A 17,616-nucleotide genomic window follows, 5' to 3' on the forward strand; every position below is an offset into this window, starting at 1 on the left:
CAGACAGACGGACAGGTCTAGGGGCAGGGCGAGCCTCACCTCCAGGGAGGACAGACAGACAGGTCTAGGGGCAGGGGAGCCTCACCCCCAGGGAGGACAAGACAGACAGGTCTAGGGGCAGGGCGAGCCTCACCTTCATGGAGGACAGACAGACAGGTCTAGGGGCAGGACGAGCCTCACCCCCAGGGAGGACAAGACAGACAGGTCTAGGGGCAGGGCGAGCCTCACCTCCAGGGAGGACAGACAGACAGGTCTAGGGGCAGGGCGAGCCTCACCTCCAGGGAGGACAGACAGACAGGTCTAGGGGCAGGGCGAGCCTCACCTCCATGGGGAAGGACAGACAGACGGACAGGTCTAGGGGCAGGGCGAGCCTCACCTTCATGGAGGACAGACAGACAGGTCTAGGGGCAGGATGAGCCTCACCTCCAGGGAGGACAGACAGACAGGTCTAGGGGCAGGGCGAGCCTCACCTCCAGGGAGGACAAGACAGACAGGTCTAGGGGCAGGGCGATCCTCACCTCCAGGCAGAAGGACAGACAGACAGACAGGTCTAGGGGGAGGGCAAGCCTCATCTCCACAGGGAAGGACAGACAGACGGACAGGTCTAGGGGCAGGGCGAGCCTCATCTTCAGGGAGGACAGACAGACAGGTCTAGGGGCAGGGTGAGCCTCACCTCCATGGAGAAGGACAGACAGACAGACAGGTCTAGGAGCAGGCGTGGCCTCACCTCCAGGCAGGACAGACAGACGGACAGGTCTGGGGCAGGGGAGCCTCACCTCCAGGGAGGACAGACAGACAGATAGGTCTAGGGCCAGGGCGAGCCTCACCTCCAGGGAGGACAAACAGATGGAGAGGTCTGGGGCAGGGCGAGCCTCACCTCCAGGGAGGACAGACCGACAGACAGGCCTGGGGCAGGCCAGCCTCACCTCCAGGGAGAAGGAAATACAGATGGACATGTCTGGGGTAGGCCAGCCTCACCTCCAGGGAGGACAGACGGACAGGCCTGGGGCAGGCCAGCCTCACCTCCAGGGAGGACAGACGGACAGGCCTGGGGCAGGCCAGCCTCACCTCCAGGGAGTCCCCGGAAATGACCAGTGCACAGTCGTGTTTCCTTCGAAAGGCGTTCAGCTCCAGGTGGGCTTCTCCACGGCTGGTCACCTCCACAAAAGGGGAGAAAGGCCCAGTTAGCATGATGGAGCTTCAGACACAGGAAACGCTGTAACAAACTGTCTTCCAAATTTCTTCTGCAGTGCTGGCAGTAAATACCTACTTATTTAATACCATTGTTTCCCAATTTGTGGCAACTCAGAGCAGGAGACGCACTGGCAGGGCAAGCACTATAACCGCAATAAGATGAAGTGAGTGAAGAGGGGGGCAGCCTGCCCCTTGAGTGCCTGACGCCCTGTGAGCGCTCACGAGCACACGCGTGTGAGAGCGCAGCAGCCCCTGCCCCCGCGAGCGCCGGATGCCCCGTGACCGCTCACGAGCACACATGGGTGAGAGCGCGGCAGGCCCCCACATGAGCGCTCATGAGCACACGCGTGTGAGACAGCGTGGCAGCCACGAACAGACGGTCTACACTTTCGGGGTTGGGCGTCGGGTGGATGTCTGAGGAGGCTGAGCAGGGGGTGGGGGACGGAAGGACCATTTACAGACGCCTCGTTCATAACAAGGCAAGTGACACAACACGCTTCTGTCATGAGTTTCAACTTCTTGTGTAGTGCAGGCCAACTAAGTATCTGGAGGACTAAACAATGCAAAATCGAGCCATAATCTCAAAATATCATTAATTTTAGGATGCAAACATTTCAGAAGCCAACACACCAGTTTTTGACATTCTTTCTGTGGAGATTTTATGGGGCATAAAAGGAATGATATATTATAGGACTAAAATAAAGTTTCTTGTGTTTCAAATTAATCCCAGACTCATCTTTAAGTAGGTAGTTTTTATTGTGGAGATTTTATTTGTGGGGCTATAACGCTGAAAAATCAACAAAAATTGATCTGAAGTTTTATCAGAATCATTAATAATTTAATTGCAAATAGTAGTCTGCAGGGCCTAATTAGCGATTCTGATGCTTCGAGATAAACGAATTTACATGTAAATTATATTCAAATCACTATTTCTGTAGGTGCAAGTGCTTCATTTGGAAGATAGACACACACCATGTCTGCTCAGCCACCATCAATCAAGACCCAAGAAACTTACTTTTTGTTTGAATCAAATTTCATCATAACTAATAGATACAGTAAACACATAAATTTAGATCATTTCTATTAATTTCCTTTGATCTAATTAAAGGAGAACATTTAATCTGAAGATGGCAGTAGATTAAAAACACGTCTACTTTGCATTTATAGCTTGCCTCACAAAAGCGGCCTCTGGACCGCAAGTAACGTGTATGACTAAGAGACAGACATTATTATTTCTTGGCTACACCACACAGCTTGCGGGATCTTAGTTTTAGGGCCAGGGACTGAACTGGAGGCCTCGGCAGTGAAAGCACCGAGTCCTAACCACTGGACCGCCAAGGAATTCCCAGATGTAATTTTTTTAAATCACTATACACTTTTATAAATCGAATGGAAAGTGATGGCAGTATGTCTATTTTAAAATAGATATTTAGTTGTTAATAATTCTAATAATACTGCAGGAAAATACTCTTGAATGTATATCTTGTTTCACTCTATCAAAAGCAGCTTTCTGATCACATTAATATATGTAACTAATAGAAATCTATTTTTAACATTTATAAATTGAGTAAGGAAATTATTTCTCTTTTTAAATAGGTATCTAGTAATTAATTTACGTTCTCACAAAACCAGTAAATTTTAATTCAAAGCATTTAAAGTTCAAAGAGATGCGGACGTACACTTACCGGCCTGAAAACATGTGTGTCCTGCGTTCGAGATACCAGGTGAGAACTCTTGGCGATGCACGTGGCGGTCTCCAGCTTGTCGCCTGTCAGCATCCATATCTAGGAGACAGTCCCGGCGGGTGAGCCCCAGCTCTGTCACACGTTCACCTCTTAAGTCTCTGCCCTTGGACACACACCTGCATCTACAGCGTCACTATTCACAACAGCTGAAACGTGAAGTGAGGCGAGAGTCCACGGACGGACGGTGGAGAATCCCAGTGTGGTCCCTCCGACACCTGCTACAGTGCAGGTGAACCTCGAGGACACTGTGCTGGGTGGAACAAACCAGTTGCCAAGGGCAAACACTGCCTGATCCTGCCTAAATGCAATCCCTAGAGGAGTCAGGCTCATAGGGACCAATGGACCGGCAGGTGCTGGGCTGCGGGCGGGAGAGCCGGCAGCCCAGGGGCAGCTTCACCCTGACAATGTGGCGAGTGAAGGCAGGCGGCGGCGGCAGTGCAAGTGTACCTAGTGTCACTGCTCCGTGCACCGAGACTGTGATGATGGAGTCAGAACGTCTCAGATGATGTGCTAATGGGAACGGCAAGAGCAGAGTAACGTGCAGACGCGGCAGCTGGGGCCGGGGCAGGCAAAGGACTCGGGGCATGAGCTTTGTGGCCTAAGGACCACAGGGCTGGGGGTCTGCAGAGCTGAGGACCCCAGATTCCTGTCTGACCTGTGAGCTTCTAAGTTGAAAGCTGGGGTTCAAGATGGGTAGATGGGCAGTGGTTAAGCCAGAAGTTGTTTGTGCCAAATAAGGCATGTTGAACAAGACCATGAAAAATAAAAAGATTTAGCCCATTTATTATTGTTATTATTTTACTTAATTTTTGCTGCACCCTGTGGCTTGTGGGATCTCAGTTCCCTGGCTAGGGACTAAACTTGGGCCGTGGAAGCCCAGAATCCTAACCACTAGGCGACCAAGGAACTCCTGAGACCACTCTTACTTATAAATAGCACACACATGCACATATTAGCGTGTGAATCTCCCTAGCCTGAAAAGAGAGCAAAATCAGCACACTTTATACATAACAGAATGGTTTATACATACTTTCCATAATATCAGTAGTCTCTATCATCTGAATTTTTTAGGTGTCTTATGTATCACACACAAGCATGAATTTGGGGCACAGGACACAAACTTGCACAGTATACTGGCTCTCTGCTCCAGTGGCTCTTTTCAGTGTCTGAGGATTTGTGTTTTTATTTCTGTTACACATTTAGATTCACTTTACTGAGCCTAGATCTAAGTAACATTGGTTGGATATGGCCGGAAACAAGCCACAGAACAAGAAGCCCCGCTCCCAACAACCCGGTGACCGTGCCCTGCGAGCGCCATGGCTCATGCTTAGAGGATGGGCTGAAACTGCATCCTTCCACGGGACGGGACAACGGAGTCTCCATCTTCAGATGGAAAAAGGGGAGGAACAAGGGCAGAACCTCACCAAGCCCTTCTCCAGTGCTCAGGGAGCAGCTACGGCAGACACCCACATCTCTACCCAAGACCACCAGGATGACACCCGAGAGCTGGACTGGGCGGAGCTCAGGAAGAAACACGGAGAACAGGCAGGCTGTCTGCCTGAACCCGTCTTACGTCTCCACCCAGCTTCCTGGCAGGACGGGCTGAGGCTGGTTCAGCGCTGAGCCCGAGCCGCTCTCTCTAATTCTGACTCCCACCTGGACAGCAGCCTGGACCCCACGGGGGCCCCACAGTGCCCCTCAGCGGGCGGGGGCCTCTTGTGTCTCTCTGAGCTGTCACGGCGCCCTCCTCGAGCTGTGCCGAGGGCACTGTTGTCTGATGCTGGCACGGCTTTGTGTCCCGACAGCTCTCCCAAGTGTGCTCTTGGGTCCAGCAAGACACAAGCATTTCTCTTCAGTACAATTCTCAAAAGAGGAGGGCCTGTTCTGAGGCAGCATGCTTCTTGCCCCCCATAACTGCACTTCAGCTTCAGTGAGAGCACGGAAGGCAAGAAAACAAACTGAAGCTTACAGCCAAAGCCCTCGTCTTCCCGGACCCGAAGAGGACAAACCGCTGAGAAGCCAGCCGGTCTGTGGGTCAGCAGGCAGCGCCGTGCAGTTTATGGGAAACCCCCAAAGTGGGTACAGGCTGCAGTGCAGGCAGCTCGGGCCGGGCCAGGGGGCAACCAGCCCACCCTGGGAGTGCCTGTGAACTGGGGGCGGCACGGAACTGCCCACACCTCTGCGGATGGGCGTCCAGCTGGGGACTCGGAAGCTTCCGGATGTGCTGGTTTCTTCTCTGAGGGTCATGCAGAGACCTCTGCTTACAGACCCTCCCACACTCCATCTTATTTGAATTCCAAGGGACCACCCCAAGGGGACGGAGTGCTGAGTTCCAGGGGACCACCCCCGGGGCAGGGTATTGGTTCAGGGGACCACTGCTGTGGGAGGCAGGGTACCCCGGGGGGGTTACCTGGTTTGGGGGACCACTCCTGTGCGTGGCAGGGTACCCCGGGGGGCGAGCTACCTGGTTCGGGGGACCACTGCTGTGGGTAGCAGGGTACCCCGGGGGGGGGTACCTGGTTTGGGGGACCACTCCTATGGGTGGCAGGGTACCCCAGGGGGGTACCTGGTTTGGGGGACCACTCCTGTGGGTGACAGGGTACCCCGGGGGGGTACCTGGTTTGGGGGACCACTCCTGTGGGTGGCAGGGTACCCCAGGGGTCGGGCTACCTGGTTTGGGGGAACCACTGCTGTGGGTGGCAGGGTACCCTAGGGGGGTACCTGGTTTGGGGGACCACTGCTGTGGGTGGCAGGGTACCCTAGGGGGGTACCTGGTTCGGGGACCACTCCCGGGCTGTACCTTGATGCCAGCGTTGCGCAGCATCTCCAGGGTGGGCCTCACGTCTGCCTGCAGCTGGTCCTCCACGCCCGTCAGGCACAGCAGCTCCATCTCCCGCTCCAGGCTCTCCACCACCGCGGCCACCTTGAGTGTCCGGTCGTGGAGGCTCAGCTTGGCCTGGTTGTAGCGGCTCTGAGGATGACGGCGGTGCCATGAGTCACGCTGGACCGACAGGCCAGACGCCCTGCCCACCTGGTGACGGTGGCCCCAGGGGAGGCTGCCCGCTCACCTCGAAGTCCTGGTACTGCTCCTCCGTGAGTGCCTTCTTGGCCACCACGAGCGTGCGCAGGCCTTCACGGGCCATGTTTCCACACTGGGAGAACACAGGCAGGTCACAGGCTCGCCATGGGCTCGGCAACCCCCGGCAGTCACTGTCACGGCCTCCCGCAGGAGTGGGCAGCAGAGCGGTATCGGAGAAGGAGCTGCCCCCCAGCACCTCCAGCGCGGTCCACGGAGGAGGTGCTCACAGGGCAGGCCTCACGCCATCGCCCTTTCCACCACACGAGGGCAAGTGTTGGTGGTTTTGTTTTTCAAATTTGGGAAACAAGTTTATAACCAAAATTTCACTTGGGTGCCTCCCTGACACAGAATAGCCCCTGTAAACTCAGGCTCCAAGAACCTGTGGGCTTTTGAATAAACCAGAAGGCTCTCAGACAACAATAGTACTACAACAAAGATGCGGGTGGGGGTCGAAAGATGTGTAGACAGAAGAAACTACAATGTTGGAAATAAACGCATAAAGGATTTTTAATAAAGTTATCTTTGTGAAAAACAATCTGACATTATCTGTCTGTTGCAAGACATTTATTGATTTGACCTCATAAAGCTAAATAAATTAAACAAGGATTTTATAATTAATTGCACATCATTATGACCAAAAGTAATTTTTATGGCATTTTACTAGGTCTTCAGGGAGTTTAATTTATTCATGTCCCTGATTAAATCCAGTGCCTGGAGGAGCTATTGATTCATATTGCCAATACCGTCATGGACGTCGGCTGTGGTCCCTGGACTGACAGACCGACTCCAGGCATGCAGTGGGGGTGGGGTGCACTGGATCCCGGCAACAACAGGCACAGTGGGGGGGTCATGCCCATGACTTCAGGGGGTTAGTTCTCCTCTGAATCTAACTTTTTATTAACACATAAATGTGAACAACAATTACAAATCATACTTGTTTAGGGAGAATTTGATGAAAATATAGGATTGGTTATATCTGGGTCTTACTTTCCATGTTTAAAGTGAATCTTATGTACAAATTAGAATTACATTAAAATTCTAACTAAAATCTTGTAATAATTTAGTTTACAAAATAAATACCATGTTAAAATATGACTCTGGATATAAAGACAATATTATTTCAGATTTTTTAGTGACTAATTAGTGATGCTTTCTATTTTTTACCAACATAAAATATTCTTCATAAGGACCCGCCTGCATATATCCACGTGTATTCACACGAAACCCCGAACATCAGCTGTTCACACAGCAAATACGTGTCGTATCACCAGCTCTTCCACCTCTTCTGCTCTACGGGCTGACTGATGTCTGGTTGCAACTGGAACCTCGGTTCATCCAGTGACCCCAGTGAGTACCCACAGCTCACGCCCTGCGCTGCATGAAGAACCTGCAGATGCCAGCAAGTGCATACCTCCTCCTCCAGCCAGTCGTTGTACTGCACGATGGAGGCCATGGCCACATCAGCGCCCTTCATGTAGAATGTAATCTCTGCTGTGGACTCATCCTGCAATGAGACACGCCTGCTGAGGCCAGGCTGCTCCTGCAGGTGAGGCTGCCCAGACGGAACAGCCCGAGACAGCAGCCCCTGGGAGCGCGTCTCTCCAGGCGGGCTGCTCAAACACCCCCTTTGCAGGGCCGTGTCCTCCCTGGGCGCCCAGGCCGACCGCAGCCGAGGCCACGATGGCAGCTTGCAAGGTGCTGTGCTAAGGCTTTTGAAGTAAAACCTGTACACGCACATATGCCTGGGACTGCAAGGGAAATCCTCTCAAATTTTCATAGTTTGAATGAGCTTCTAGTTTAGCCAACATCCAAGATGTATTTGAGGTATTTGCTCCAAAAATTTGACAGCAACTTTATGGTCATAAGTCAGTCTTCAGGTAAACTCTTCAGTGGCTACTGCAGTGGAAAACAAAGCAGCTCGAGTTGATTTCAAAACTCACCAGTGACACCTTGTACTCACCCTGCCTGAGTCGTTCTAGGAAAGTTGCTCCAAATCACGACCATTAGGGCATAAGTTATCAGTCTGAATTTTGGGACAAGCATAGCCCTGTAGGGAGCCTTAGCGGCCCTGCAGTGAGCAGAGCCAACCCTGACCGGGGCAGGGGCAGGCATACCCTGACGATGACCCCCATGCGCTTGCTCTCCGACGTGAAGGGGAAGGTCTGCAGGATGCAGTAGGTGAGGATCTGGCCGCCGGGGGTCCGCAGCTGCATGGACGTGAGGTCTCTGCTGACCAGCGTGAGGCCGACGCTCTCAGTCCACCGCACCAGGGCCACCTGTGGGGACCAGCGAGGGGTGAGGCCACCTGCGGGGACCAGTGAGGGGTGAGGCCACCGCTCCCCATGGGGACCAGCGAGGGGTGAGGTCACCGTGGGGACCAATGAGGGGTGAGGCTCCCCATGGGGACCAGCGAGGGGTGAGGCCACCGCTCCCCGTTGGGGAGGGTGTCAGGCCAGCGCCAGCGAGCTCACTGAGATGCTACCAGGAGGCAGAGCTGGCCCTGCTTGTTCTGAGGCCTTTCTAGGGGACTCTGGCCACTCCAGGGTCCACAAGCGTGTGAACGTGACACAGTGAGTCACTGTGGAGCTGAAATTAGAACCTGCCTTCCCCGGATTTCCAGCGCGTTACTAGGATACTATAGAAGGCCGGGCCCTAACAAGATGCTATGAGGATACAGGACTATAATTTAGAGCATCAGTGATGTTCCCCAAATTACAGCATTCAAAAGGGACACATGGACTGATATCAGCAGAGGCATGTCAAAGGGGGCATGTCAACAACTCCACAGCCCAGTGCAAACATAAACTGAAAGTGAAACTCCTCATTCCGACACAACCTCTCTGTATCTGCACGTGATCTGGACCCCGAGGTTCGCCTTCAGTCTGTGCAGTGAAAGGTTACTATTATATCCTGACCTATAAATTGTATCTTCCTGTGAACACCCTATCATCTCGTTGGGCCCGCTGCAGTCAGGACGCAAGTTTCTATATTTGGTGACTCACATCTGTTTATTATTTAGCTTATGCTTGGTTTCACAACCCCTTGGAGGTAGCATTTATCACAAAAAATCAGTTGGGCTTCTGCTACCTAGCCTAGCATCCGTGTAGCTGTTCTTAGTGAGCATTCTGCAGTTTAACTGTCTGTTGCCAACAGGAAGAAAAGTGTTCAGGATGTCAATGGTACAGACACTTAGGATAGACACTTTAGTTACTGTTCTGATGTCAGTTGCTTAGCTCTGGGCCTCTCTCTGATAAAACTTAACATTTCTGAGCAGGTCTGTAAACAAACAGCCACAGAGGATGGACAGGAACGTGCAGGACTCCTCGCCACGGGCTCAGCACCCCGGCCACCACCACCTGTGGCCACAAGCGCGGGGCTGCGGGGCCCGTGAGGGCAGAGGGTCTCCCCGGCTCTGAGCTTCACCACCCTGCCTCGGCATGCCTCGGGGCTACAGTCAGCCTCGCAGAGTCCAGGCCGCGCTCTCTGTATGTCTGAAGTAAACTAATGCTGTTCTTTTCAGACGGCTTTGAGGAGTAACTTCACATCCAGAGGTGTGACATGTAGCAGTGAAAGGAAGGAAAATTTCTAAGGTACTGACAGTTTGACTGTATTTTCTTCCTAAAGATGATTAAGCAATTAAAGCAAACATGCTGTTTGAAAGCATAATGTCTCCTAATGCAGAATGAAGGGCATCAGTCAAGGGTGGGGAGGCTCTTCACATGACTCGGGCAGTCAGGAGGGGAGGTTCTGGTGGCCAAGCGCGCCCCCGGAGGCCCCGCACAGACTGGGCGGCAACGGTCCACTCAGACCTGTGGCAGAAATGACCGTCCGGTTACAGAGCTGGACAACAGCGAGGAGGTCTGTGATGGCCTCGGGGAAGACCCTTGATGCCCGCTGTGTTCAGAGCTCTACCCCAAGGGACAGACACCACAGACACCTCCTGAACCAAGGAGAAACAGTCTCTTCTTCAAGGTGGTTGAACAGTGGGAAGCTCAATGTGATACTGAAGACAGGAGAGAACATATGGAGCCCTGTCTGAGCTCTGGCTTGTGTGAGGCAGTCTTCTGGGTCCTGGAAGAAACGAGGGTGAAGAGCTCATCCAGCGTAATCTGGGCTTTGAGAGTAAAAACCCAATTTTCACCCCAGGAGTCACTAGTTCGTGGTTAGCCACTTCTTCACAAGCAAAATGTCATTGCTCGAAAGAAGCGCCCAGGCCGCTCCATGGTTCCACACAGCCAGCGATCGCACCTGTTTTTGGTGGCACAGGTGTTCAAATTTTCTGCTTCTGTTTAAACTGAGTGGTTGTTTTCTCATGATCAAGTTTTGTGAGTTCTTTATCTGTACTAGTTGCTGGTCATTTATCAGGTATGCATTTTGCAAACATATCCTACAACTCTGTAGCTTGTCTTCATTTTCTTAACAATGTTTCTTGAAGAATGCAGGATTTTTACCTCGAAGTCTAATTTATCAGTTTTTTCTTTTATAACTTGCACTGTTTGTGACCCACAAAATCATTGCCTAACTCAAGCTGACAAAGATTTTCTTCTATGTTTTCTTTTAGAAATTTCATACTTTTGGTTTTTCATTTAGGTCTATGACCAATCTGAGTTAATTTTTATTACTTATTACTGAGACATACTGGTTCAGGCTCTATTTGCAAATGGCTGTTCAAATGTTCTGTGCCCCATTTATTCTGATCATCTTTTCTGTAATGGATTTACATGGCACCTTTATAAAAAATCAGCTGACATCTTGGTAACAGAAAGTCTTCCAATCCATGTGTACAATACATTTCTCACATATAGTGTCCTCAAGTTTTCTTCATTGTCTTACACTTTTCAGCATACAAATCCTATACGTATTTTGTCAGATCTATCCTTAAACATTTCATAGTTTTCTGTGTGTGTGCTCTATAAATGGCACATTAAAAAATTTCAATTTTTAACTGCTCACTGCTGGCATATACAAATAGGAGTAATTCTTGTATATGCATATCATAATATACAACTTTGGTAAACTCACTTATTAAGTCTTAGGAGAGAGTTAAATTTTCAGCAGAGCTTTTGGGATTTTCTACGGAAACAATCACATTATCTATTGAAAAAAGGGAGAGAGTTTTGTTTCTTCTTTTTTTCTGGTCTACCGAGGTTTTATGTAGTTCTTACACTCCATTTTGCTATCTGTATTCTTCCTGAACATGGATATTTAGAGGTTTTAAAAAATATTAGCAATTGGGCTGTGTTTTAATATTCTCTTTTAAAAATGTAAGCTCATCTGTTTATTATACACCCTTCATATGCATAATTTTAGGTGGGTATGTTTACTTTGCAATCACTGTTTTGTATTATTTACTATTTTTGCTAAGTTTTTCCATTTTATTTAATTTTCAAAGGATCAGCTTTTGAATTTACTGCTTTTTCAATCATTACTTTTATGTTTTCCTTTATCTTTTCTTTCTCCTACTTTCCTTTGGTTTTGCCTTTCTCTTAAACATTTTAGTTGGACACCAGCTTCACTTGCTCCCTTCCTTCCCGTTGGTGCGGTCCTGGTTTGATGTGGAGGTGGGGCTTCCCACTGCTGACTGCCCCCATGAGGGGCGCCTGGGAGCAGCTGCTCGGGGTGCACGACCACGGCCCTGGCTCCTCCCGGGCTGCCGTCCTCGTGTCGGGTCACACTGCTGCTGCGTGGCGTTTCTCACGGGGCCTTCGCAGAAGGAGAGCTGCTGGGGCAGGTGTGGTGGGGGGGCGGGGGGTGTGGCCTCACAGAGAGGCGGTGGGGGTGGGGGGGCTGGAGCAGCTGCTGCCCCTACCTGCTCCCTCTGGACGCCGTCAGTGATGCAAGAGATCACGTAAGGATGACTACTTCTCTAACTTGGCTTTTAGACATTTCTAACAATGTGATTATTGAAAATAATATGAAGATCAAAATAATTAAAATGCAAGTGTGAAAAATACGTATTTAAGTGGGAGCTTGAGCTAAATCTCATCCACAGGACAGTTAGTAACATGCTTGGGCAATCATTGTCACAGGCTATTTGTTTATGCTCTCACACTTCTCCACGCTAGTGGCCAGTGTGGGACAGATTTTGTTATTAACGTTCGCTATAATTCCGTTATTCAGCAATGTCTGTGCTGTCGTCCTTGAAAAGCTCAGGAGAAGTCTCCTTTACCATGTTAGCATCCGCATAGCCACCAGCTACACTCCAGGGACAGCCTCTCCTACCGTGCACCTTATAAATCACAATCTGATCACTGACACGTCTTCATTTTCAATTGCGGTACTACCATCACTGCTATAATTTGACAGAATTATGAACAAAATGTGCAAGCTGACCACCTGGAAAAGCTGCCAGTCAATACTCAGGGCAGGCTGTGCGGTTCGTGTTCTGTCCTGCTCCTGAGGGTCATGGAGGGGGGCTCACGTCACAGACGGGGAGCTGTTCCCCATAAACATGCTGATCCTACACCATATTTAGTCCTGCTTCAATAAGCACACACAATAAAATGAGTGTAAAGTTACAGCACGCTGCATACATTGGAGTAAATCAAAAGCAATGCCATTAAGGACGGTCATTCTTTTGTTTGTAAATAATCCACTCATGGTTTGTCAGAAATTTCAGCTGATTCCTGCACAGAAACGTACACATGAACGAAAATAGCTACACCCTGAAATAATAGTTAATACGGAACTTACACAGGTGAAGGAGAAAATGTTACTAACAACAGCAGGTTCGCAGGTTTAAGTCACTGAAAATCTCAACCTATCGATCATTTTGAGCTGAAATGACCGGGGTCTTGGGTTTACGTCGCGCTGGGCTTGCTCAGTGGAGGTGATGACCTGGCGCCTGAGGCGCTGCCCCTGAGCTGTTGGTGGCGCCTGTTGGTGACATAGGCTTGGGCTCAGCTTCCACAGCTGCACTGGACACAGAGCTCACCAGGGCTGGGTTTTAACTATGTCCAGGAATTTCTGGGAACATATGTCTGCTAAGCTGGAGTTTGCTATGCTGAGGCTGTACTGGCAAAGGGACAGGCAAGCGAAACTTTCTACTCTCTTGGAGAAAATGAAATATTGATCACTTATCATAAGAAACAGCGACCGGGGCCTAAGTAGGCTGCAGGTTCTGAATACGAAATCACTCCTGCTCTGACAGCCCAGCCCCTGCTGCACGTGACAGCTTCAAGCATGCTCGTCACTGTAAGTGTGCAGGGACTGTGCCTCGGACAGCCTCTCCCGGCTTGAAGTCAATCCCCAGACGCCATTCCTGGAACAGGAGAAATGCATCTGTGCCCATGCAGAGGTAAGGCAGAAGATGCTCTTTTCAGGAAAATGAACACAAAGAATTGCTGCAATATGAGAGACTCAGAACCAGTACATTCTACTCAATAAGTCACACTTTCTGAAACTAAGATGACACAGGAGCCTAAGCAAAGCCTAAGCCTAGGGATTGTGAGTATGGTGTTGACACAAGTATATGAAGCCGGTTAAGTCTCCTAAATGATAAGGTTGCTTATTAACTGCACACATGCTGACAGGTCAAGGCTGAGGGCAAGCAGAGAAAATCAACTGAGCCATTTCCCTGAAAAAAGCTCCAGGGTGCAATATTCTAAGCACTTTATTCAATAAAAAATGCTTTTAAAACAGTATTTTGGTGATTGGGAAACAGTGCCATCATCTGTCAACCTAACTGTAGCAAAGCTCAATAAGTGAAATAATGAACCGTTTAGATGATTTTCCTTGGGCTCCAGGGACCTGCAAACACTGCATCCACAAAGTGCTTTAAAAATTATGATGAAGTCAAGTCTTTTCATTTTCAGATTTAAAATATGGGTTAGGGATTTCTTAGAGGTTATTTAATGACCTGCCATTTTTAATCACTGTCCAATTTCTCTAAAGTAGGAAGAAATTTTCAGATAAAAAATTTAAATATAAGGTTAGTAGTTTTAACTTAATTTTAGAAATCTTTAAATTAGTGAAATCTCTCTCTATTGTGAATTCCTAATTTAAAATTCCAAAAATTCCAAAAAAAAAAAAAAAAATCCAAAAATGTTGTAACCCAAAAAGCTAAAGATAAAAATTCTAAGTATTTTAAATAAAATTTGTATTTATTTTTGGAAGGTAATAAGGTAAACATGTAATATAAGATTTTTAAAACTTCCAATAAAATTTTCCTTGGAAAATATCTGTGGTCTAAGTTTCCTGTGCTCAGGACTGGGAAAGAATATGTTTTCAATAAGTAATCACATGGAACTTGAGAGGATTTCTAGACCGCTAGAATGTGAAGAGTGTAACTCCTTCTTTGCAAGAAAAACAGTGGCGGCGTTCCCCTCCAGTGCGCATCCGCTCCAGGCCGACCCAAGGCCAGGCCAGCAGCCCGGACACCTGACCCCCCGCCTCCGTGGCCCAGGCCCCACGTCCACCGTGACCATGAGTGACATGTGTTTCAGGTGACACGCGTGATTCCAAAGGCCGGACTGAGCTCTGGTCAAAAAGCGATTTCTACACACCTGCTGGTCAATGTGGTCTGTAAAGCAGAGTGGGGGCGTAGGGACGGGACCCCGCGCTCTCGCCTGCTGCGTCACTCACCAGGGACGTGGGGCCGGGGGGTGTGCCCCGAGGGTGGCTCGGTGCTCCATGCCCTAGGTCCCTGCTCTGCACAACGGCTCAGCTATGCTTCAGGGCGTCCCCACGGCTGACCACAGCCCGGCTCCCAGCTCACAGGCGCCCCAGCACTTACTGGGAAGACAGGCACTGAGACTCACAGAAGGCAAAGGCTGAGCCACAGGGCAGGCTCCTGCTGGACCTGCTGGGGAAGCCACATACACCAGCGGATGTGACAGGAGAGAAGCAGACTCACAGATGCAGAGAACAGACGAGCGGCGACCAGTGGGGGGAGGGGAGGGGGAGGGGCAGCCACGGGGCGGGGAAGAGGCACAAACCATTAAGTACAAAACAGGCTACAACACGGGAGGCACAGCCAACATATTAGTTACTATAAACGGAGCATAACCTTTACAAACTGTGAAGCACTGAGCCACCCGGGCAAGTCTACCTTGTACACCTATAACTGAGATGGCATATCAGCTGTACTTCAGTTTAAGAAAAAAGGAAGAACCTCTGTAAGGAGAGCTTCAAAAAATTAAAAAAAACACAGCTGTGGTAGGAGCTCTGTCAATGCCCTAAGCTGCTGCTCCACTGGGGGTTCACCACGAGGAGGTCAGGACAGGCTGCAGGCCCTGCGCTGTACACCCCGGCTTGCAGTACCAGGGGAGGGACCGACTGGGGCGGGGGGCCTCAGCTGTGGTACGACCTACTGGATTTCCAGGACGGAGAAGAGCTGGCCCCACCTGCAGAATAAATAGCACTTCTAGAACTGAGCTTCCCAGGTGGCGTTAGTGGTAAAGAACCCGGCTACCAATGCAGAAGATGGAAGAGATGCGCATTTGATCCCTGGGTGGGGAAGATGTCCTGGCGGAGGAAATGGCAACCCACTCTAGTACTCTTGCCTGGGAGTCCCATGGACAGAGGAGCCTGGCGGGCTATAGCCCACGGGCCGCAAAGAGTTGGACGGACACGACCGAGTGACTGAGCGCACACACACACACATACTGTACCTAAATTGTAGCAAAATACCTGGAGATTTGATTTGCAAGCCTGGTGATTCCCTTGGTGAGAGAACATGGGAGGACGCAGCCTGCAGACCTCATGGCATTAGCAAGCAACCTGGCTCCGCTCCCCGCCTCCCTGGACCCAACCCCAGGGCACTCTGGGATGAGAAGGCACCTGCCTGCAAGGACTGGGTGAGGGCAGGGGTTGGGCCAGGAGGGCGCTGGCCTGTGGTGAAAGTCCATTCTGCAAACCAAGGACAAGCCTTCCTCACCCGACGAGAAAGACAGAGCAAACACTCCTGGCAGAGCTGGGAGGAGCCAGGGGAGGTGCTGTCTGTGCCGCGGGACTGCCCGGGATGTGGCCCTCAGCGACTGACCTCGTCGGGGCTGGAGGCCTGGTAGGTGCGGTTGTCGTCACTGAAGTCCTGGTCTGCCTCGGCAACCTCGGTCTCGCCGGCCATGCCGCGGGCCTCGTACACAGGGGTCACGTTGTGACACAGGGCAACAGCCTTCACGGCCTCGTGGACCCGGCTGCTCACACTCCTCCTCACCTTGGGTGCTGACGATTGGGCTTTCCTCGGAGGAGTTGAAGCAGTGCTGCTTCCGCCAGCCTGACACTGCATCTGCAAACATGGACGTCACAGGATTAGAGGCAAGTAGGCACACGCTGGAGTTATCCACACACACGCCTGTCACAGACGGCCATGCCGGGCCCGAGAGCAGCTGGGACGACGGCCGCCTGCACATGACCCATGGGGCAACGACTCACCTGGGGATCCTGGGGCCACAGGGTGCTTGGACATTTCCCGGTTGTCCAGTAACCGAAATATTTGCTACGGTACTCAAAATCTGACCGTCTCCTTTTAGTAGATTCACGGCAGCCTGGCATGCATGTGCCCAGTCCTTAACAATTCCTGTTTATCCACCACTTCTAAGAACAAAGTTATGAACCAAATAGAAGACTCACAAGTGCTTTCCTTTCTCCTTAAAAACCGTGTGCATAAAATGGTCTGAGGTTAAGAGCAGGAAAAAGCATTTAGGATGGTTCCCTTAATACTATGGACTTATTGGCTTTGCATCTGTCTCTGAAGTTAAGTGTCTGGTTTGCAGACAAGGAGCACTGGATACAGTAATCGCCTCTTGACGGCCGGCCCTGGACACACCGCCCCCCGCCCGCCAACCCTATTCACCTCCTCCTGGGTGGGACCGCAGGAGGACACCGACCCAAGGCCCATCAGATGCTTCTCCATGGAACCTAAGGGTAACTCCTGACGCCCCTGGAAAGCCTCTCCTCTTCCCAGCCGCCCGTCGATCACAGAGCCAGCTAATGAGGGGGTGGCCCCCTGCTCAGCTGGTGTCCCTTCCAGCCTGTGCCCGCCCCCCACACCGCATCCTGACCACACGCCCACACAGCCGCCAAGTGGCCCTGCTCCTGCTGACCCAGGCTGAGCGCCTCACTCCACTCAAGTCCACTCAGGATCCCAGGGTGTAAGCGCGATCAGGCTGCACCAGCCTTGTGTTCCATTACAGTGGACTTAAGACTGTCGTCATCTCATTAACACTAACAACCAGAAGGCAAGGAAGAAATCCGTTTCACATAAAAAGCTGGATAACCAGCCAACGAACACAGCTTTCACTAAAAAAGGTTTGTAAGATTCTTCTTAGATGGGGTACTACTTGCTGTGTCTGTATGACATCCTTTCTGCTTTTAATTTTTTCTAGTAAAATAACTTATTTGGAGCTACTGAAATCATATTCATGGATAATACAGGGTGTTTTTTTTTTAAGATGTTACCTGGTACTACTTAATCTAGACACAGATCACAAGAAGGGAAATTACGTAGTCTTCCATTAAAATGTTTTTATCTATTAATAAATATTCTAGGTTCCAAAATATTCTGTATTAAAATGAATGACATCCAAATTAATAAAGTGCTTGACTTTATGTGTTCGTGCACAGATGAGTGCTTCTGGGAGTGTCTGATCATACATA

The 17,616-nt window shown here is 50.3% G+C and overlaps 1 protein-coding gene across 4 annotated transcripts in view; it reads right to left on the bottom strand.

Annotated features, from left to right (window-relative positions):
• Positions 1-17,616, bottom strand: part of ATP9B (ATPase phospholipid transporting 9B (putative)) — a 162,077-nt gene that overhangs the window by 10,665 nt on the left and 133,796 nt on the right. For 3 of the 4 annotated variants that reach the window (XM_043443762.1, XM_043443764.1, XM_043443765.1), the window contains 7 exons: positions 16,001-16,246; positions 8,133-8,294; positions 7,430-7,522; positions 6,008-6,091; positions 5,740-5,910; positions 2,880-2,978; positions 979-1,158 (listed from right to left, as the gene is read on the bottom strand). In XM_043443762.1, the coding sequence (XP_043299697.1) occupies positions 979-1,158; positions 2,880-2,978; positions 5,740-5,910; positions 6,008-6,091; positions 7,430-7,522; positions 8,133-8,294; positions 16,001-16,246 (1,035 nt within the window). The remainder of the gene's footprint in view (positions 1-978; positions 1,159-2,879; positions 2,979-5,739; positions 5,911-6,007; positions 6,092-7,429; positions 7,523-8,132; positions 8,295-16,000; positions 16,247-17,616) is intronic. The other variant, XM_043443763.1, reaches the window with a different exon arrangement.

This window comes from Cervus canadensis, chromosome 23 (assembly GCF_019320065.1).
Source record: "Cervus canadensis isolate Bull #8, Minnesota chromosome 23, ASM1932006v1, whole genome shotgun sequence".
Lineage (NCBI taxonomy): Eukaryota > Metazoa > Chordata > Mammalia > Artiodactyla > Cervidae > Cervus > Cervus canadensis.